The sequence below is a fragment of the Hermetia illucens genome, chromosome 5 (genome assembly GCF_905115235.1).
Source record: "Hermetia illucens chromosome 5, iHerIll2.2.curated.20191125, whole genome shotgun sequence".
NCBI lineage: Eukaryota > Metazoa > Arthropoda > Insecta > Diptera > Stratiomyidae > Hermetia > Hermetia illucens.
In genome coordinates, this window is record NC_051853.1 from 99,321,754 (window position 1) to 99,345,895 (window position 24,142).

At 39.7% G+C, this 24,142-nt stretch overlaps 1 protein-coding gene across 2 annotated transcripts; it reads left to right on the top strand.

Moving 5' to 3' along the window:
* Positions 1-257: 257 nt before the first annotated feature.
* Positions 258-20,845, top strand: LOC119658293. 2 transcript variants are annotated; one of them, XM_038065588.1, is made up of 5 exons: positions 258-445; positions 19,290-19,653; positions 19,718-19,886; positions 19,955-20,263; positions 20,325-20,845. In XM_038065588.1, the coding sequence occupies exons 2-5, from the start codon at positions 19,316-19,318 to the stop codon at positions 20,730-20,732; spliced, it is 1,224 nt and encodes a 407-aa protein (XP_037921516.1). In that variant the 5' UTR covers positions 258-445; positions 19,290-19,315; the 3' UTR covers positions 20,733-20,845. The 2 variants fall into 2 exon arrangements, with proteins under 2 accessions (XP_037921516.1, XP_037921517.1); XM_038065589.1 differs by lacking the exon at positions 258-445 and adding an exon at positions 526-757.
* Positions 20,846-24,142: the final 3,297 nt, after the last annotated feature.

Here is a 24,142-nt window from a genome sequence, read left to right on the forward strand (position 1 = left end):
ACTGCAGGTGCTTTCACATTTACAGTTTATTATGGGTACCATTTGAAAGTCCTTCTAAAGAGACCGCCTAACCGATGCTCATATGCATGTGCATTTTTTTCATATATTTGCTCCCGTATATGTGCATGTATTATGTGCATAGAACCTGAATATATTTAAACTGCATTTACTTCTCACCTGGTGATAACCAGTTACTGAGTAACATATTTGCTTTGTAATTTTAATACACCGTCAGTGCACTTTACAAATAAATTTACTCATGAATTTTTATTGCTTATTAAATGTTTTGTTTATTACAAGCTACAAAGTATTACATTAACTGATAAAAGCTGAAAACGTGATCTGAAGTGAATATTTAGCGAAAAGTGTCAGTAGCAAAACTAGGCCGTGCTAGTCTTGACTTAATTCCAACAATTACACTTTTCCCCAGTTTAAGCTGTTAAAGGTTCGTAAAAGTATTATTTTTTTATGGATAATTTCGCTAATTATGGGAGCTTGCATTTGATTTAATCGATAATTAATTCCTGTGTCACTGGCCTTTGGTAAAGAAACTTTCAAGGTGATATGATTTTTGGGGAATTTTAACTCTGGTGTGATAGTGAGAAATGTGTTCCTTTGTGAAATCTGCAAGCGATGGCTAAGTTCGGTTTCTCATCGTCAGTGATTTTCATTCCATCAGGCATATTTCCTTGCGTTTCTGTTAAATCTTCCTGTAAAAACAAAAAGCAAGCCGAAACCCAAAAGCTCAATGCTTCAGGTATGAAAGAGTTTGTGTCTTTTTTGCTTAAATAATCTGAGTGAAAACTGTTCAGTTTCTACGAAGCTCGTAATGTAGATGCATTTAGCACGTCAGACTGCTTACTTTAGTGTGATTTTTAATACTTAGTATTTTCGGTTGACTACTTCGAGCCATTGTAACTTTGTCACTAATAATAAAGCAGTTTTAACCAAACTTGGGAATATCATGCCCCATATTATAGATTATATCGGTATGAAGGGCATGGACCCGATAAAGCTCCATGGTTTTTATTCAGATTTTTCGGATGGGTAGTTTCTGAGAATTTCCCCGCGTTTTCAATAAAGGTCAAAGCTAAGACTGGCTTCGGAAAGTGTGGCCCCGCACGATGAAAAAAATTTGACAGCCCCATGGAACTAGGTGTGTGTGTGGTGGGGGAGAAGCTACAGCTTCTGAGATCTGATGCCTGATGCGTCCATAGGCGGGGCATTCACATAGGAAATGTTTCGTGGATTCTGCTTCCTCATTACAGGAGGGACACGTATCATCTTCGGTAATTCCCATTCTGAACATATGCCCAGCTAGTGAATTATGGCCTATCAGAATGCCCACAATACACCTGCAGGTCCTCCTGCTTTTCGACAGAATAAACTTTGCGGTGTCCGGATAGCTCAGTGGTTAGAGCACTAGGTTGTCATACGGAAGGTCGCGGTTCAAATCTCACTGGTGGCAGTGGAATTTGCATCGTGATTTGACGTCGGATACCAGTCGACTCAGCTGTGAATGAGTACCTGAGTCAAATCAGGGTAATAATCTCGGGCGAGCGCAATGCTGACCACATTGCCTCCTAGTGTACCGTTACGGTCTTGAATGAAGTGCTCTAACACACTTCAAGGCCCTGATCCAATATGGATTGTTGCGCCAATGATTATTATTATTATTATTAAACTTTGCGGTACGTATGTTGGGTTCTGGCAGGAAAAGTTTGGTGTGTCGAGCAGCATTTAGGCTCTGCCACCTGTCATTATGGGAAACTTCTTCCCAGTTTTTGAAAACAGATTTAGCCAATGCTACTGATACCCCAATTGCTGGCTCCGGTCCCGGCATAGGGGAGATTGACCCCTCTTTCGCTAAAGCATCCGAGATTTCATTTCCCTCTATGCCACAGTGACCAGGTACCCAGAGTAGTTCCACCGTATTGAATCTAGACATAGAGTTCAAACGGTTTCTGCATTCCTGAACGATTTTCAAGGTGATCAAAGGACTGCTCAATGCCCTCAGTGCAGCTTGACTGTCACTGCAGATTGCGATGCGCCTGCCCTTCAACCGCTCGTCAATCACCCAGTTTGCCACCCTTAGGATCGCATATACTTCGGCTTGAGAAACCGTTGCATATTGTCCCAAAGGAAAAGCCCACTTCTCGTTTTTATTCGGGAGGTAGACTCCGGCTCAAGAACCCTCTCCTGTTTTTGAGCCATCGGGGTAGAAGACTTCCGTATATCCCGCCACGCATTCCTCTGGGTCTTCCCTGTCCTCTTTACGCTTCAGGGTAACTACATATCTTCTACCAAACATATGTATGGGGACACGAGAATCGGAAGACATTGTAAGAACTGGATTCAGTCCTCCCAGTAACTCTTCCAATGCTCTGTGCCCCCCACATCCGTTCTTTTCCCATAGATCTAATCGAATTAGTCTATGAGCTGCCCTCATTGCAGTGCTTTGAATAAATATATCCAGTGGCTGCAAATTGAGTAGTGCATTCAGAGCTGAGCCGGATGTCGTGCTCATGGCACCAGTGATACCCAGACAAACAGTTCTTTGCAGTGCGACTAGTTTACGGTGAAAACCTTTTTGTCTCACCTTAACCCACTATACTACGGATGCATATACGAACATGGGCCTAATGATGGCAACGTATATCCACATTACCACATGAGGCCTGAGTCCCCATGTCGAGGCAAAGGTCCGTCTGCACAGCCCATAAGCTGTGAGAGCTCGTTTCATCTTTACCTCTACATGTTTGTTCCAAAGAAGTTTTTTATCTAGATATCACCAAGATATTTCACTTCTTCGGAGAGTTGAAGGGTAGTACCCCTCATCTCAGGCAGATAAAGTCCATCCAGTTTTCTCCTTTTTGTGAATAAAACCATTGTGACAAACCATGTCTAAGGCACCAGCTGTCTATCAAATCAATGGCACGCTGTATATTCCTACACACCGTTCCAAGATCCCGATCAACAGCAAGTACAGCCACGTCATCAGCATAAGCTTCAGCGTGTATTGGCAAATTTTGCAGTTCGCATAGTAGTGAGTCGATCAGCATACTCCACAGAAGCGGCGAAAGCACAGCTCCTTGGGGGCAGCCCTTCGTTGCTTCCGTAGCCAGGTAGCGATCGACCCCTACCTCAGCGCACAACAATCTTTTGCGTTAGCATAGCATAGATCCACTTAATTAAAGCATCATCAATACCATGCGCTCTGGCGGCATCACAAAGTTTTTGAAAAGGCGCACAGTCAAAAGCCCCTTCAATGTCCACGAACACCCCCATCGCGTACTCACCATTCAAAGTTGCATCCTCTATCTTTGTGACCAAAGAATGAAAAGCAGACTCACAGGACTTTCCACGTTGGTAAGCATGTTGGTTTTCACTAAGTGGGTGCGACCTAAGTGCGTTTCCACGAATGTGACCCTCCACCAGTCTCTCCAAACCTTTCAGCAAGAATGAAGTCAAGCTGATTTGTCTGAAGTTCTTTGGATTAGAATAGTCATCTTTCCCAGGTTTCGGTATGAACACTACCTTAACCTGTTGCCAGGAAGAAGGCACGTAGCCCAGAGCAAGACATCCTCGAAAAACATTTCTTAGAGGTCGCTCTAAATGCTCCATACAGGACAGTACGGCAGCTCTCACCTTTTCATGGGTAACAACCGCTTTCGCAGTGTTCCAGTTCCCCTTGTAACACTTGCGTGTTGAAGGGGTTGCAAAACCATCAACTCTCCCCCTACCACTTCTCTCACCCGTTCTCCCGGGTGGTGTACTTTCAGGAGGGTCCGAACTGAGTCCAGTCTGGAGCTCGTGAAAGTACCGTCGGGTTTTCTAACAGAATCCAACTTGGCCGACTCATCCTTTTTGAGGACTCTGCACAGCCTTGAAGTCTCCCTTTCGCCTTCCAGTTCCTCACAGTACGCTCTAAAGGAGTCTCGCTTCGAGTACCTCACGAGCCTCTTATATTCACGTTGTGAGTTCCTGAAATTTAACCAGTCTTCGTTCTTGTTACTTTTGCAAACACGATTTAGAAGTCACCTGGTTGATTTCCTGAGTTTTTGCAATTCTCGGTTCCACCAAGGAACTGTTTTACCGCTTTGGCCTCGGAAAATAGGACAAGCCTCTTCATAGCACTCTAAAAGTGTGCAGTTCAGAGTTTTCACTTCATGTTTCAGCACCAAAGGAGTCGTTAGTCGCCTAGGGAACTGCACTTTATTGCCAAGAAGATCATTGAACTTTGCCCAATCCGTTTTCCTAGGGTTCCGTCTTTGTACTGCAGACTGTTCGCCCGCAATAATCAGATTGACTTCTAGATATCGGTGATCTGACAGTGAGACCTCGTCTAGCACTTGCCAGTCTGTAATCAACTCTAACAATTTTGGGGTACAGATTGTTAGGTCAATTACTTCGCTTCTTCTCGGTCCCACGAACGTAGAGGCGCACCCTACGTTTGCAGTCATAAGACCAGCTGAAGTGATGAAATCAAATAGCTTCTCTCCTATTGGATTGCATTTGCTACTGCCCCAACAAATATGTTGAGCATTCGCATCGCAACCTATTAAGAGTTCGAGACCACTTGATTCTGCATATGCCACCAGGTCCCTAAGTTCTTGCGTCGGTGGAGGATACAAAGAATCATAAGGTAAATAAGCGGAGGCAACTATGATGTTTTTCCTCTCGCCATTTATCTGGTATTGTATGATGACCGTAGCTAAGTCCTGGGAACAATATTGTCTCAGCATAGTTGCCTCTAACCGTCTTGACATCAGGACGCAAGCTCTCGGTCGTATGGATCTTTCGTCGTAGAAGATCCTAGCCTTCTTTACTGATCCAATGATACAGATTCTGTTAAATCGAACCCACGGTTCTTGCACGAGAAAGATATAGGGGAAATTCTGTAGCTTTGTCATTCTCGCTGCCAACAGGTAGGAGGGACCTTTGGCATGCTATAGGTTGATTTGACCAATCTTTATGTTTTTCGACATAAACTTAGTCATAAAACATTTTGCCATCCTTGGAGTAAACTCTCACGGCAGCAGTCAGAACAGAGGCTGCAGCTTGCGCATACGTCCTCTCCCTTCCCGCCTTCGTGTTCGTACCAGGGACCAGCTTCATTGAGATCTCTCTCGCTGATTTGATCACCTCCCAGCACACCGGTCCTAATCCCCGCGCGACGCGTGGATATAAGCCCTGGTGCGGAGCACAATAAAGCGTTGGCCACAGCAGATGTGTTGGTCTTACGCTTCTTGCGCGCATTACCGCTGACAGAAGAGTCTGGTGCATCCACTGTGGATCTTACCGGAGTTTCCAGTTTATCCCCACCTTCTGCCGGAGATTCCGCTTCCTTGCGTCCAATTTCTCTGGGCGTTACCGCGCCTAGTGGTACAGCCACGTCCATGTCCTCATTCCCAAGGTGCTTCATCTTCCTTCGCAGTGCTCTCTTCTGCCGTCGGCTTAGGGCCTTTCCAGGTTCACGGTGTCCGGACCGCTTGGATCCATTACCACATACTGACGTTAAACCAGTAGCGTCCACGTCACCAGCTTCCCGTTCTTCCGCTCTTCCCGGTAAGGATGAAGGAGAAGGTTCTGACAGGCAGGATTCAGCCTACAGTCCCCCCTCCTTAGTGGCCGAAGTTCCCTTCTGCCGGGCCTTCCTCTTCCGCTTGCAGGTAGATTTGGACTGTAGTACCGGGGACGGCCGGCCGTAGTCGGATTTCCAGTTTCTCCCAATTTGAGAGTTTCCGTACTTTCCTTTCTGGCTAACTTCGCCGTAGGCACTAAATGCAAGCTTTCCACTGAGTCGGAAAGCATGCCTTCTACAGATTGATCTATAGGCGAGTATGAATGTGGTGAGGCCTCCAAAATCCGCGCCTCGGCCGCGACATAATTGCTCTTGGTCGCGGGTGGATTCGAAGTCTATGACTACTTACCACTTGGAGAGTTTATATCCATCGTTTCCATATTCATATTTTGGACACCGTTAGTGTAGTAGTAAACTACTACAGGCTCCCCCACCACGACAAGGTGGTGTCCGAGGGGGTGCGGAACTAGGTAACCGCCTGCATAAGTGAGAACGCATATTTTTCGTCTTTCCACCAAATTTTGTACGAATCGGTATAATCGTTTCTGAATAAAGTACGTGTAACAGCCAATGGACAGATTTTAATAAGCTTTTGTTTTACACAGCACCTTAAAAAGGCATGCTAGAAATTATGCAAGTTCTCAATTCAGACGTGTACTGTCCCATGTTTTCTGCGGTTATGCTAAGTTAAATGAATGTTGGCATCGTGAATAGTATGTGAAAGAATATTTTTATCTGTGGCGATTCGTACTGCACGCACTACGTGCTGGTAAGTATGAACAGTGCTTAATAGGTACTCCCCAGGCAATGAAGCCTAAAAATAAAATAATGTCAGTTAATTTAGAATGAGTTAGTAATTAGTTAATTAAGATACTGGTAGATTTAAAAATGAACCGGGGAGCGGCTTGGAAATAAAATCTGGCTCCAGCACTTCAATCGTGGAGTCAGCGCTTCCTGAGCCTTCACATTACCACCGATAATCGAGTGCCCTGGTGTCCTAGTCATTTAGTTTCTTTTGGTACCCATAATACCAAGTGACTCTCATTACAGATTCGAAATCTGTGACCTTGTCAGTTTTGTAGTAAACATTTTCTGCTGCCAATAGGCTAAATAGATAGGTTCATTATTTTGCATTTGTCGCCTTTCGTGTACCTGTCACTCTGTTATCGTAGGTTAACCCGTGCTAGCTACTTTTGTTTATAATGACCCACTTTAACTTGAAATTTGCATCAAAAGAGTTCGTTAATTCGCGAAAGCATCTCAATGATGATCCTTTATCTAATTTTATGATCTTATATAGAACTTTCTTAGTCGTAATGGTGGTAGAATTTTATTTCTTTATTTTCGTTTTTTATTATTTTCGACACGTATCTTCCGATACGTCAAATACAACTGGCGAGCGGACCATCTTACATCACATTTTATAGAAGGTCAGGCTCGTACTTTGATCCTTACATTTACATCTCGAACTTATCACTACTTACATACACATGACTCATGAGTGGTAGGAGTCGATGACTACTTCTTATCACTATGCATTTCTTATCCTATCTTATGACAACCAGATGTGAATGTTCATGTTAATGCTCATCTGTTTATCTTACAGTTATGCATTTCTTATCACTATGCATTTCTTATCCTATTTTATGACAAACAGATGTGAAACTTCTTATCACTATGCATTCTTATCACTATGCATTTCTTATCCTATTTTATGACAAACAGATGTGAATGTTCATTTGTTTGTCTTACAGTTATGCATTTCTTATCCTATTTTTATGACAAACAGATGTGAATGTTCATTTGTTTGTCTTACAGTTATGCATTTGTAACTCCCCCCTCCTTAAGTTTTTTCGTCCCCGAAAAATTTAGAAAGTCGAATTTTTAATAGGATTATCCATAGGTGGAAAAACAACTCGTTTAAATGAATCTGGGGTAGGAGTTCTTTTAAAAGCTGTGGGCTGATATTCAACGCTAGACCCGGTCTTAACTATAATTTTCGTTTTATTCTTTTGACATTTTACATACATGTAGCAGAAGGTTATTATGCATATTGTAATTATAATCGTAATTGTGGAAAAATTGAGTCGGGAGTTAATTTGGTTTTGTAACTTAATTTCCTTAATTTCATTAATATGTTCGACTATTTGTTTTTTTGAATCTATCTCTACAAATTGGATTTCAGTCGTCATATTATTATTTTGAATGTGAATCATGAAATTTTTATAATGAGGAATTCCTTCAAACTTAAAATCACTAATCTCTACAGTACAATTAAAAAATTTGATTACTTTACTTCCTAAAATGTTTTCTTTGTATCTATTGTTACAGTTATGATAAATTTTCGTAGCTTGTAAATTTTGGGTTATTATCATGTTTTCATTAATTGATTCTATAAGTCTGTTAGAGCTTTTTACGAAACTGCACGTTCCATTCACATTTTTCAATATACTTAAAATACAGTCATCTTTGACATCTACTTGGTTTAATAAGGCAATTATTATGAATAGTGAAATATTTATACTTTAGTCTTTTTCCTAAATTTTCCTTTATTGTATATTCGTTTTTCTTTTTTATTTTGAACTAAAATTCTCCTATCATTTTCCCTCGAAGTGTTACCAACTCTACGATATTTTCTACCAAGCTTTTTATTTTTATCTTTAACATACCTTTCGTCAATTTCGACGTCTTTTCTATTTTCCTTGTTATTTCTGTACTGTACCCATTTACTTTTGTTCACTTTATTCTTTGTTTCTTTTTCGTCTTGTAGGTGTAAGGCAATTGGTCTTTGTCCTGTAGTACTATGAAGGGTATGATTATAATGTTTGAGTGCTTCAACAACTTCATCGATATTCTCTTTGTCTTCTTTTATTCTCAAAATTCGAATATGTTCGTTCACTGTCCCATGAAATCGTTCTATGTCTGCTAAACCTGTCTTTGAACTAACGATATGCACTTTTACTTTTTCTTTAGTTAAAAAATTCTTAAAGCATTCGGCTGTAAGACATGCGTCTTGGTCAACAATGAGCTTTTTTGGTTTCCCCATTATATTTATTACTTGGAACATCGCTTCCTTCGCTGATAACCATGATCTGTCTTTAATTTTAATAAGAGTAGCGTATTTGCTGAATCTGTCAATACATGATACATAGTTAACACCCGTAGTAGGCATCCAAATGTCCATACTAAAAATTTCTCTCGGTCCATTACATGTTTCTGTTTCTTTAAATGGCAGTTTAACTGGATTTCGTTCATACTTAGCCAGTTTACAAGTTTCGCATTGGTTTATAGTTTCAGTGATCAGATGTTCTAAATTCGGTATGTAAAACTTTCTTTTCATCGTTTGGTAAACACAACTGATTCCGCGGTGATTATTCTTCAAGTGCTCTTTTAAAATTTTTTCCTGCATCTCGGCTCTTGATCTTACATCTTCTAATAAAGTATTGCATTTTAATAATTTTACTTTCAAATCTTGATTAATAAATGTTAAATACGTATTCTGAAACATATTCCAGTCGTCTATATTATCAATTTTCACTCCTATGATACTTTCACTATGAATCTTCCTGAGTATCTCTTTACTTTTTTCTTCAGTTAATTTATCTTTCACTACCCACGTATGTCGTTTTTAAGGTTTTGTGTGAAACAAAACCTTATTAGAATGGTGACGGTGTCTGTCTGTCCGTCTGTCCGTCTGTCTGTCTGTCTGTCTGTCTGTCTGTCTGTCTATCTGTCTGTCACACCCGATTTATTCGGAAACGGCTACACCGATTGTCACGAAAATTGGTGAGAGTATGTAATCTGGTGATCCCTTTACATGCAGTAAGTGGCGCCATCTTGCGTTAAGTTTAAGGGGGGGCTCTCCGTACATGTGAATGGAGGGTGCAAATTTTTTTTTCACAGAATGTAGCCAAGTAGGGTATCAAATGAAAGGTCTCAATTAGTACTTTTCGAATCTGGTTCAATATTTGATATTAGATGAAACATAGGGGAGTAAGGGTTGAAAATATGACCCACAAAAAGTGTAACAGGTCTCGTTCTCAGAACCTATCCAACCGAAAAATCTGGAAAAAATCACAGTGGTGCATCTCTACGAAATCTAGGCCTCAAAATATATCCGGTTCCGATATCTGCACAAATAAAGTTAATAATAGTATATTTCCACATTTTAGAAATTTACCCGGCACCACCCCTTATGTTCATCCCAGAAATACAAAATTTGGCATGAGTGTAACGAAGAATATAATGCACAGTTTGGTCAAGTTTGAAGAAAATCCAATTATTATTAACAAAGTTATTGGGGGTGAAACTTTACAATTTTTTGTGAATTTCGTGCACTCTACAACCCGCATGACGTCATCATCACATATCAATTCGTCAATACCACAACGAAAAGAATTCTTATGAATTGGGTCGCAGAGAATTATTTTGTTTTAGTTTTTTAGTTATTTGTCAACCAGACATGTGTATATGTAGGTATATAATATATGCGTGCTAATGAACTTTGCGGCTAGTGCCTAATTCAGATAGATATAAGACGTAAATCGGAAATATGGGTACGATAAATTTAGATACATGCATATATGTGTACAGCAGGTAATAGGCAGTTTGTTTGTTTAGGGTGAGCGTGATATCTATGGCTCTAATATGTACGTATGTCTCGTAGTTTGGAAAAATATGAAGGATTATGTTGGATTTGTAGCTATATACGGACAGAGAAATGTGCGTCTCTTACATAAGATGAACACAAAACCTTTATACCCGAAGCGCGAGCTTCCGGTATTCCGACTTGTTTGGTATTAAATAGTTTTTCAAATATGTGAGTTCCTATTCTTCCCCTTTTTATAATCCATTGTGTCCCATATATATTAATAGGTTTTTCTGAGATTTCTATGTAGTTTCTATTGTCTTCCTCGGCACTATGTTGAGTGGCTAAACTTTCATTTTCATCTTGTTGTTCCTGTTGTTCTACATGCATATTAGTTTCTTTAATTCTAGATAAAGCATCTGCGACATGATTTTCCTTCCCTTCAAGATATTCTACTTTATAGTCAAATTCGGATAGTCTAACTTTCCATCGGACAAATTTACTATTTGATTCGTCTAGACTATTGATCCATTGAAGCGGACGATGATCACTTTTTATTGTGAATCTTCTTCCATATAAATATGGCCGGAAATATTTTGTTGCCCATACAATCGCCAAGAATTCTTTCTCAATTACACTATAGTTGGTTTCATGCTGATTTAGAGTTCGGCTGGCAAAGCAAATTGGATGACCTTGTTGAGCTAAAACTGCTCCTATGGCATCAGTAGTTAATGTGAATTCTTTTGAAAAGTCTGGATATTTTAGAATCGGATCATTTACCAATAAAGTTTTAAATTTGTTATATGCACTGATAAACTCGATATCTGTAATATTTATTTTATTTCCCTTTTTCAAGTATTTGGTCATTGGTTTTGCGATTTTTGCAAAATCCTGGATGAACTTCCTATAATAGCCTACTAAGCCTAAAAACGATTTTATTTCCCTTTCAGTTTTTGGTAGAGGGTACTTTTGAATTGCTTCAATCTTTTTCGGATTTGGTTTAATGCCGTCTGTTGTAATAATATGCCCTAGGTACTCCGTTTCTCTCTTCATAAATTCACATTTGTCAAGTGATAATTTCAAATTGGCTTTTCTCAGAGTTTCGAATATTTTGTTAAGTGCAACTAAGTGTTCTTCCAATGATGTGCTGAATATAATTATATCGTCGAGATAAACGAAACATAATTTACCTATATATTCTTTTAATACGTTATTCATTAATCGTTGAAAAGTTGCAGGTGCATTTTTCAACCCAAATGGCATCCTTAAGAATTCATAGTGACCGCTAGAAGTAGAGAAAGCAGTTTTCTCTATATCCTTTTCTTCTATTTCGATTTGGTGAAACCCTTTCGCCAAATCCAATGTCGTGAAATATTGACATCTTCCCAATTTATCCAATATATCCTCGATATTAGGTATAGGATATTTATCCTCTATTGTTTCATTATTAATCTTGCGGTAGTCTATTACTACTCGCCATTTTTCCTTACCACTTGCATCCATTTTCTTGGGTACAGCCCAAACTGGTGCATTGTATGGTGATTCGGAATGCCTAATTATGCCTGATTCTAGATATTCTTCAATTGTTTTGTCTATTACTTCTTTATGTTTTCCTGTAGTGCGATATACCCGTGTATATATTGGTTCATTTGTTTTAGTACGAATATGGTGTTTAATATGATGAGTGAAGCTCAAATTGTCAGTTTCCTCATTAAACATTAGGTCGTTATATTTACCTAATATTTTCCCTAAGCTGTCTTTTTCTTCCTTATTCAAGTGGTCTAATCTAAATCTGTCAACTTTTTCCTCAACTAAATTACATATTTCCTCTATTTCTAATTGTGACGGTTCGGATAATTCCCTACCAGGTATTATTAATTTATGGAGTCTACCATTGAAGGTGATTTCTTGTGTTTCATAATTAATATTTGTTTTAAGTTTCTCTAATATGTCTGAACCCAATAATATATCAAATGTATCCGAAAAATTATGTACGAAAAATGAAAATTTTTCCTTTGAATTGAATTCTTCGAATGCATCCCTAGTTATAATTGTGTCTAAAACGGTCCCACCGTTCATTGTATTAATTATCCTTTTGTCAACTTTAATGTATCCTCTTGGGTCTGTTATTTTAGTATTAGTGAATGATATTGTAGAACCTGTGTCTATCATGGCTTTTATGTTCCTCAATGGGTGATACAGCTCTATGTAAGGTAATCTAATCTTGAGGCTGTTAGCCGAAAATTTTGCTCACTGATCGTGTTAGTATCCATGGGAGTGTGTTCCCTTCTGGTTTGAACGCTATTATTGCTCTGATTGTAAGGGTTTTGAAATGTATTATGATTTCCCCAATTTCTATTTTGCCCCCAATTTTGTACAGTTGGTGCAGAGTTTTGTCTGTTTTGTCCCCAATTCTGTCTGGTTTGTGTAGAATTTTGCCTGTTCTGTCTTGAATTTTGTCCCCAAATCCGATTTTGTTGTGAAAAATTTTGTCTAGATATTCCTGAATTATTACCCCAGTTATGGTTTTGTTGTGTATGATTTAGTCTATTTTCATGATTCTGGTGTTGTTGAGTATAATTTGAACTTCGGTATTGATTCCTAAAATTGTTTTGCCTAAAATTTTCATTCTTGTGCCTATTATAAAAATTATTTCTACGTTCAGCGGTATAGTTCTGTCTCGTGTCTTCATCATTATCCCAATAATTCTCTTCTTTCATTTCATGTATCAAATCCTCTAAAGTTTTAGGTTTGATTGATTTTAATACTCCAATGATACTGCTATCCTGTTTTTGGATTGCTATTTTAATTACTTTCGCTTCATAGTGTTTTTTTGTTTCGTCTTGCCTAGTTGTTTCTCTGATGTCTATCATAAGTTTGATTTCATTTAATTTATCTCTAAGGATATCGAAGTATTCAGATGTCTTTCTAACATTTATTAATTTAATATCATCTAACATGGTATCATACGATTTGCCATTGTCTAGTTCTTTTTCCGCTTTTTGTTTAATTACGTCCCATCTTAACGATGAATCGTAGCGAATTCGCAAAATATTAATTTTATGTAACATTGTTATTAAAACTGGAGCTTGTTCCACAGTTGGAAGAAATTGTGCCAAATAGCTTATTTGATCGCCCTTGTCTCTAAACTCATAATATTCCTTACTTGTAGTGACCGTCGGGAGTTGGTCAATTAATCCTCGAATTGCTGATCTTATTGATGATAGATCCACGGTGGTGTTTGAATTTGTAGCCATTTCGTTTCTGTGTTCGCTTTCTTCGTTTGATTCCTGCTTTTTTGTGCTGTTGGTGTATTCCTCTGCGTTGAAATTTAATCTGCTCCTCTGGATGATCTCAGATGTCCACATTTATTTCCTGTTTTTCACTATAACCATTTAATAAACAGTGGTTTACTGTTTCGAATTTCTACTTCAAGTAGAACGCGGTGACTATTTGACAAACAGTAGTCTACTGTTTCACAAAATTTTCAAGTTTCACGAAATAACTTTAAGGAAAATCTGTGTCCTGAGTATGTATTTGTGTCGAATTTTAATATAACTTTAAAATGTCCGCTTATTACGTATAAGCTACTGAGTTGCAGTTAAAGTGATATACGTTCACTTTACTCAGTCATTTCAGGACGAACCACTGCCCTTTTATTTAATAAAAAGTTTTTTTTTTTTTTTGATGTACACTCACTTTATTAAAACTTTGTTATTAAAACTTGTGAAAATTATTTTAATAAATTCACTTTTGGGTAGCAATCCTACCGACTGCGCCAATTTTATTTCTTTATTTTCGTTTTTTATTATTTTCGACACGTATCTTCCGATACGTCAAATACAACTGGCGAGCGGACCATCTTACATCACATTTTATAGAAGGTCAGGCTCGTACTTTGATCCTTACATTTACATCTCGAACTTATCACTACTTACATACACATGACTCATGAGTGGTAGGAGTCGATGACTACTTCTTATCACTATGCATTTCTTATCCTATCTTATGACAACCAGATGTGAATGTTCATGTTAATGCTCATCTGTTTATCTTACAGTTATGCATTTCTTATCACTATGCATTTCTTATCCTATTTTATGACAAACAGATGTGAAACTTCTTATCACTATGCATTCTTATCACTATGCATTTCTTATCCTATTTTATGACAAACAGATGTGAATGTTCATTTGTTTGTCTTACAGTTATGCATTTCTTATCCTATTTTTATGACAAACAGATGTGAATGTTCATTTGTTTGTCTTACAGTTATGCATTTGTAACTGTAGTAGTAGTGTTCCGTCACATCTGATTTCCACTATGATCCCTCTTTCTTCAACATATTTGCGAGGAAGCTTTCTCCAAAACCTTCTTCCATGCCGATAGTGACAGCCTGACTTACATGGTTACCATAAACTGCTGTAAGGGCAAACCACATCAACCAGGCCTACGCGCCAATGCTGCTGGTTCCTGGCAATGTACTTCAACTCACTCTTTCCCTATTGTAGGCCATTTAATTCTAAAGCCTCAGTTGCCTTCTTAAGAGGGTCATTCCGTGTGTCGCAGTGTGTATCTAGATATAGTGTAGAATATATGGGCAATGTGATTTTTTGATATTCGGAGTGATTCGGAAATTAGAGTGTTAAACACGTAATAAGTCATATGCCAGATTTATGCCCATCGCCGTAATAAAGCACGTATATATCGGTCGGAATGACGTTCGAATGACTTCACTAAAAGGAGAAGAATTGAAGCCAAGGCTGTACATGTGTTTCTTGAAGAAACCTAAGGTTAATAGACTACGTATAGTAGATTAATGATCAGTTAAGATTTTATGACTAAAAATCGCATTATACTTTTTAAATGCGTTTTTCTCGAAACCGCATGTTGAAAATCGGCTGCCACCATAGCCCAAAATCTATCCAACCAAATTCTTTGAAATTTTCAGGACTTATTCAGAACATATTTCTACGATCCGCAAACTAGGATAATTGCGATTCATTCAGTAGTTTTTTTTCATTCATGAAAGAAGCCTTAAAAGACACCAAAATTCACAAATAAAAATTTAACGCGACCCCAAAAATTTAGCTTTTCATACTTTTTAATAATCCTAGTTTGCGAACTATAGTTAAGTCTTGACGTTAAAATGCCGTTTACTTTTTTTCTTTAAGATGATCGTAGCGCCCTCTAGCGTGGCAGCAGAAAAACACCTTTTTTGGAGATGGGTGTATAAATTGCTCTGCATTTCAACAATAAATTATGCTATCAAGCTGGGGAAATTATTATACACGCTCAAGATATTAATAAATATATGGTGAAAAATTCGTATTTGTATCTTTATCCAGTTCTTCACGAAAAAATTCTAAAAAAAAGCGAAAAAAACCGCCTTCACACGGGATGACCCCCTTAATTTCGGCAATGGGTTTCATTCGCACCCTAGGGATGGTGACTAGGCCTTTCTGTGCTAGGTGGTACAGTGCCCGCAAATTCAGGATGCGGGTGACTGCTGTCATTCGAGGATTTCGCAAACTGGCCCTACGTGAACGAGAGCCAGCGCTGCAATGGGGAACTCAGCCATGTTAATTATATAGCACACCGGTCCCAAGCCCAAAGAGGGGGTTTGAGGCAACATTCTTTGTACTACCGTTAGTAAAATAAAGATAAATTGCTGGAATCAGGGAGATAGATCAATATCTCAACTCTCTTGGTGATAGATCCGGCAAAAATATCAAGTCGGACGCTTCAGGTATGAAGGGTTTTGTGTATATCTCATATAAACACATTTGGGTGTGCATTTGTCCCATTAGTACGTAACATGTAATGTATGTATATATTATGTGAGGATATCCACTTTCGGGTGATATTGACTTTTATAGTATAACGACAACTTTGACCTATTATACCTTTGATAGTACTAGTGCGAAGTCCACCAAACTTGGTAGGATCAAGCTCTATATTATAGTCTACATTGCTACAAAATTGGTGTGGTCGGTTGGTCGTGGTGCTAGGATGAACTTAAGGGGGTGTCGCAGCCAATTACTGAAAATTATAATAATATACTATTATTCATTTTAGTTGAGGGGATGTCGGTATGGTATTTGGGAACCTAGCCACCATATAGTGGCAGCCTCTTGATTGTTTTCAGGTTTTTCGGTTGGGTAGCTTCTGAGAATGGCCCCGTTAAAGAAATTATCACTTTCGACTGCCTGAACTCCCCGCCTTTCCAACAAATTCATACTCAAATGTCTTTATAAAAGGAATACACAAAACCTTTCATATCTGAAGTGTCCAGCTTCCGGTTGCCCGACTTGTTTTAGTTTAAGGGACAGTGTTGCGTTAAAAGCCTTATTAGGGTTTACATGTCCCCTTTATTAAGGGACAAGAAAAATCCCACTTTGGCCGTCTCGGGTTCCACAAGGATTTCCACCTGCCGACAAAAGTTCAAGTTTCTTCACTCAGCTGCGTGAATCCGTGCAATTTTACCCTTCAAAGTAGACTTGCTAGTGAACGGCCGGACCCACATTGGTAAAGCGAGACCCTTGATGACCCAGACTGTCAGCTTCCTTATTACCAGTGATGTTTGAGAGCCCAGTTTCAACAACAACCGGTGTCAACTTCACACCAACTGGTTTGATAGGTCATTGCTGTTTAGTGCTGATAACGCTGTCCGACTGTTGGAAGAGATTCGAATGATGCGACTCGCCATTTTTGTAGCAAGCATTCTTCTGCTGCCAATAAAATGGTATGTATCTCCTCCGGGAATATGATCGTCAATTTTCCGATAGGTCGAACCTGTTCCATAATCGGATTTGCCGAGAACTGTGAGTCAGCAGGTTTTTACTGTTGGCAAAGTTTAGCTTCAGCTACTAAACGATACATGCATGCATCAAAATGGATTTTATTATGGATATATATAATACATCCAATGAATTCGTTGCGCTGAAAGTCTCGACCTATCGCCGTCCTGCAGCACTATTGTCTATTGCGGAGGCAAGCATTGTGAATTACATGCATGTTGTATACAAGCGGTTACATACGGTGCCCGCAAATTTGCCGATAATTATTAAGGCCACATCGTCGCAAACGCTTGTGTGAAAACCTTTGCGTACTCCGCGAGCTATAACAAGGTATCCATAACAGGAGTCATAGCAGAGGGGGGGGGGGCAACTCCTAACACATCGTGCCTCAATGAACTTCTGTCCGACCAATATATGGACCTTTCTCTACTCTAGCATGTGAAGGATCCAATTGATTAACCGCGGATTGATTTCACTCTGTTTTGCCGCGTTTCAAATCGCCGCGAGTGAGGCATAATTGAAGACGCCTTCTCAATTTTTGCCGTTAGCTCATGGAGTGCTGTCTCCGTAGTTTTGCCTTTCTGGTATGCATCTTGTCCACAATGAAGTGGCCACATAGGGATGTATGCATCCCTTATGAACCGTAGTCGTTCCAGTCCTTTTAGCAAAAAGCGATTTAAATTGATCGGTCGGAAGTTTATACGCCTGTGCTGATGCTGCGGTTTGGAAATATAATAGATATTATCTTCACATGATGTCAATTATTTGGAATATAGGCGTGCGCTTGGCAAGTACGTTATGAATTCCGAATATGTAGGCTGACGGCATCCACTACTAGAGCAGGAATTGCCAAGCGTATGATAGATACTGTTTTGGTTTTGCAATTCCTTCGGTAGTTGGAAGTATCTGGCCCACAATATATTTGGAATTTAGAGCAAGGCAAACTTAATCGTGATGCTGATGACAAGGGTGGAAATTCAAAGTACGTATCTAGTCATGGAGGGGTATGATCGAATCATTGGTATCTCACATAAAAAGTGATTCACTAGTCGAAATACGTGGCTTTGGAATGGTGACGAATTCGTTGTCAATAAAACATTTTTCGAAGACGCCATACATATGTTGTTTCGCAAAGTGATATTTTCGTCATAATAATAAAAGCGGAACGAAGCATCGCTTTATAGTAACATATAAGACAGCAACACTATGAAATTTCTCCTATAAATGTTATTATTATCGTCAAAACGTTGCTACTAGGAAAAGCGAAGGTGCTAACTAGCAGAATGTAAGAGGCAAGTAAGGATATTCCCGAATGATTTTCCACTTGTCGGTATCGTCTTCATTGTGAACTTCCGCAAAGAAACTGCAAACTCTTATGTGATTAAATACAGGCGCGGTTTGGATCAATAGGAATTCCAATGGCGTTATGGAAACTTTTACGCAGAAACAGATTTCTAAGTATATAAAAGTATGGAAAGGAACTATAGGGGCAGAACATAGCTATTCTCACCGATAGCCAAGCAGCGATCAAGGCACTTAGGTCCAACCAGGTGAACTCTAAACTGGTATGGGAATGCCTTGAGAGAATGAATACACTCGGCTCGTCCAACAAGGTCTGGATACTTTGGGTTCCAGGCCATACTGGGTTGGAAGGCAACGAGGCAGCGGACGAACTAGCCAAGAAGGGAGCAGGGACGCCTTTACACGGGCCAGAACCCTTCTGTGGAATCGGAAACGGTTTCATGGCTATGAATCTCAGAAATGAAGAGGAATGGTTGTGGGAACTATACTGGGCGGACCTACCGGGGATGGAGCAGTCCAGGGTGCTTATTGGGTGATACGAACCCATACACACAAAGGATTGCTTAAACCTCACCAAAAAGAACCTCCGAATCATAGTAGGAATTCTCACTGGTCATTGTCGGCTGAACTATCACCTAGGGAAGCTAGGGACATCTACGGACACTGCCTGCAGGTTTTGCGAGGAGGAGGACGAAACCTCTATACACGCCCGGGGGCAGTATCCGGCACTTGTGCAAAGTAGGTCGAGGCATCTGGGAGAACACTTACTACCAGATGCAAGGCTGAAAGATCTAGAAGTAGGGAACATACTAAAGTTCCTAACGGTTATAGGCCCGCTTGAGATACTACGTTCAATAGGTACACTATAACCAGTAAAACGGGCACAATAGTTCTTCAAGGACGCGGTGCGACTTTCCCTTAACAGAATAATAATAATATAAAATTATCAGAATCCAATCTTGTGCTACAAACTAGATGGAATTCATTAACCTAAATTCATTTTTATTTTTCGCAGATTAGGGTTATTTCAAAATCCCCACTATGGACACGTCAAACATTCCACCATTCCTGGATCATCAATATTTCAAAATCGCTTTGGAGAATGGTTTAAAAACGAACAATATTCAAATTGTTAATTTGCAATTTTCGATGGGAAGCGGTCCTGGAGAGAACTTCCTTAGTAGCGTTTATAGAGTGTTGGTAACATACTCTACCGGCAATGCGCCACCAAAATCGGTCTCCTTAATCGTTAAAGTCGTCCCCGACATCCCTCTGTATGCGGGAGGCGGAAGTGAAATGCATGAAAAAGAAGCAATGATGTATTTCGATATTTTACCAGCAATAGAGAAGGGCTTGAAAGAAGGGAGGATGAGCCCAAGGTAACTGAAATTCGTTATCCATTTTTAAACATTTTATATTAAGATAAGAACTACATCTCTTCAGAGGTTTTTTCGCGGCGCTTAAAGAACCAAAAACCATTGTCATTGAAGATTTGAAACATCTAGGATATCGTCTAAGTGATCGCCAAAAGGGGCTAAACGAAGACCATTGCAAACTAGTGTTAGAAAAGCTGGGGCAATTTCACGCACTTTCCATGTTATATGCGGAAAAGGTAATTTGTATTTATGTCACTTATATCAATCAATCAGCTCACAGTAATTTATCATTCCATTACCAAAGAATCCGATGAAAATGGAACATTTCAAAGAAGGCGTTGTAACGCCTTATTCTGTTAACACGCCAGCATTTGAAATGACACATTGGGCAAATTTCAAGTCTACAATAGCCCTTGCAGAAAGTTGGCCTGGCTATGAAGCTGTTGCACAGAAGATGAAAGGTATTCAAACGGCCAAGGAGCTTGCTGAAAGGCTTTTAACTGTCGCGGATTGTTCAAATGACAGCTTTAAAATTCTGAATCATGGTGATATGTGGGTCAACAACTTTTTATTCAAGTATGACAGCAATGGAAAACCAGAGGACCTTATTTTTGTAAGTAGCGAAATTTGAAAATTTGTTTCCCTATTACATAAAAACACAAGGAATCTTTTAGGTTGATTACCAATGCTCAGTTTATGGGAGTCCTGGAAATGATATCAACCATTTTCTAGGTCTTAGTCCTGCTGCTGAAGTTCTCAAAAATCGACACGAACACATGATCAGAGAATACTACTATCAGTCTTTTAAGCAGACACTGCAAAATGTCGGTTATGGAAGAATTCCCACCGAGGAAGCAATTATGGCTGAAATACGAAGGAAAGAATCTTACGGCGTGCTTTTAGCTATTGGCGTACTTCCGATCCTATCAATGGATACATGTGTTTCCAAAGATAACACGTTGGAAAATATGAGCTCCGGGAAAGTAGGGTCGAATATGCAGCATTCAGTGTTGTCTGCGAGATTCCAAGAAGCAATGAAGTATTGGCTGAAGCGTGCTGACGAAAGCAAACTTTTCGATTGACTTCTTGAAAGTGTTTAGATTTTGAAGAATTATTGTTATTTCACCGCGAGCTGATCGGGCTTGGGTTTATCCAAAAAACATTCAATAAAGCAGCTTTGGCGACATGTCATGTAGTTAGTAATTCTAATTCTAAATGGTACTCATTTGAACATAGAGTTTTAAGTTGGAAAAGAAGCGGTTTGGATGAATAAATAGGTGGAACGCACGGAGTTTCCCCGGAACAATTGTGTCTGCTCACATAGTCTCCGTATTTGAACCACTCTGATGGTTCCCGACTCAATGGAGAGCTGCTTCACTTGCCTTGCAAATTATTGATTTGTAAACATTCTCCTGGGACGGTATCGCGCGTAATACTGTGCAATTTAGTGGAAATCCAGCCATTTAGCATCAAAGTCCAAAAAGAAGGTAGCGGTTTCGGTGAGTGCAGTCTATAACATCATAGGAGGTATAAAATAGCGCATTAAGTTGGACATAAAGTGGAACGACTTACCTGGAAGCTAGCAGTTTGAAAACAACGTGACGTCATTCGCAATTCACATAAAAGTCGATTCCAAAGCGTCGCGGCATTCAAAGATGTCAAAACATGCGCGGGTGGACAAATCCGCTTACGCACAGCATTGTGGACACTGAAGTTTCATTGTCACGCGGCCAGAAAAAACCCTTCATCCCCGAATCTTTATGTGAAAAAAAGTATTTTAAAAAATTTTCTCTAAAAAAGAGTGTTATCTTTGGGTTTTAGATATTCAGTTCGGTGGTTCGGCAAAATTAATATCAGGATTTTGTAGATAAGCCAAATTCAAAGCGACCAAAGTGAATAGATTGGTATTTATTGACTTGAACTTGAATTTGTAACAAAACACGTCCTTGGGCATAGAACAACAGTTCGTCTTTCAGCAGGAGAGGAACTGCAAGTATACTTCCTTTTCGGCTCTAGAATATGCCTATATGCCTCGCCAATGGGTAAACCTCAAACTATTTGAACATCTATAGCATCTGTAGTAACCGCGGGTTTGCCACGGAAGCAGGATTTCATTTACCTTTTTTGAGATTAATTTGATATGAGTGAAACAATTGGGACAATTTCGTGTAATTTTTCTGATAAATTTGAAATATTAAATAAGGGGAAGTCTCGTGAAATTTTCCTGCAGTAACCAATACCACTTGAACTCGAGGCAACACGCGCGATGACATACCCGGACGATTTGATTATTGTAATATGGTGGATCCTCACCGGCAGCTAAGTATTCATTCTTAGAGGCTTCATCAGGAAGATAATCACTAGACCTTCGACGTGAATTGAATTATATATTGAATGAATTAGAAGCAGAGCTTACCACAAAGTCTGAGCATTATTCCTCAGTAAGGTAAAAAAAATCTTTTCAAATTCTCAATTTCAACCGGAAGCTCATAATGTTTCTTTATAATAACCAAATTTCCACTTTAGGACCGACTTTGTTAATCATCGCAGAGCTCTGTGTGAAGAATTATGAGTTTTTGAAATCGTGAGTTTTTTTTAAATCATTTCATCCTATATTTTTATTTTATTTTTCCTCCTAGTTGTCACAATCTCGGCAGATGCCGAATTTTACCTAATACATACTAGCACTAAATGCCAAGTATTTAGGTTCGGACGATACTACCTTCTTATGATAAATTATAAAGAAGCATTGGTGGTAGTGGCCGGTGATAGGTCAATGGGAGAATCGGTCCAGAACTCCCCGCAACATCGAGCATGTATGCAGACTGTGTAAGAGTGCCAGGACATCAAGGGAACCCATGAGGGGTTCAGGTACAATACCTATAGCTTACAATATTATGGGAACTACAACCACTTTCGGGAGACGCCAAATTTCTTTGATTTCCCGAGCCAGTGGCTCATAGCTCACCTTCTCCTCCAGAGATAGTCACATGCAAGGGACTCGCCTGCTCTTTACTGCAAAGATAAGCGCATAGCGAGACTTGGCAGTGATGTTGTGCCGCCACGTCAACCACATTCCTACCTCCGATGTCACGAGGCAGGTTCATCCGCTCCACGGCAGAGTTTGGATTATACATTCGAAATTTGGATTTATTTGTCCGCATCCGTTGTTGGACATTTTCCAGACCGGTTTTCATCCAAAGCAATATTGCGAATGAATTAGTCAATGAAGGGATAGCGAATATATTCAATGCGCTTATTTTGTTCAGTGCGATTTCAGTACCAGCTTTACACGTAGCAGGAATTCAGACAGCAGAGCATCCTTCAGAACACTAACTCCAACAGGGGTCCCTTGCAGAATTCTTCCTCCTAGAGGTCACTAGTTACCTTATGGATGGCTTGGATTCGACATTTGTCTAATACAAATTTCTTCCGAATATCTCGGCTGAACATGTCTGTGACTTCCGAGGTGTCGTCGTCAGTACCAGTATACAGCCTTATGCCATCTAAGTACATCAAGTGTGTCAGCCTGTATTTAGCACGTAGGCCATATTTTATTGCAAAACCATGCGCTCTAGCATCATTCAGTAACCTTAAAGTGGTCAGGGTCATACAAAACCAAAGGGGACTCAAAGAATCCCCGTGGAAAATGTCCCTTCGTATATGGATCGACTCTGAGGTATTAGCACTCTCAAATTTACGTACTGATAAGGTGGTATGGCATCCTTCCATGACTGCCGCCAAAAACTTTATTAGTTTCGGATCAATGCAATACAGACGTAGGGTATCAATTAGTCAGGTATGCGGAACGCTGCCGAAAGCCTTGGCGTAATCGATATAATAAGTTAAAAGATTTCTTCAGCCTCTAGTTGTTTGTCCTACAACTACCAAGTCCATAATAAGTTGCTCTTTGGAACTCCATGACCCAACTCGGCAGCCCTTCTGCTCCACGGAAAAAAAGTTGTTCATCTCGAGGTGCACATTGACCCTTCGACTAATAATCGACGTTTTGAATTTGTAGAGCGTTGGTAAGCAAGTAATCGGTGTGTGTCTGCGGGGTCCTGCACCGTATCCTTTTCTGGGTTAAGGTAGGTAATTCCCACAGTGAGGAAGGGTGGAAATTCCTCCGGTCGACTAATGACCTAATTTATGCTATGTGCGAACAGACTGTGTACGCTGGTAAATTTCTTATATCAGAAATTCTGCACCCGATCCAGACCACGGTCCCCCCAGTTCTTCGAGATGTTTAAGGCTCATCGAACTTCCTCTTCGGTAACATCCGCAAAATTCATGCCAGGCGTATTGGCATGGCGGGTGCCTTCGGCGGTGTTCAACACAGCATGGGGGGCGGGTAATATATATTCAATATTCTTTCGCTTCTGTCACCGAAAACTGTACTGTCTAGACGCTCTATTGGGACCCGTTGTGTGGTCTGAAAAAGCTCCGCTGGTTCTTCGCGTAATTTGCATTCTGGACACATCTAGATTGACTT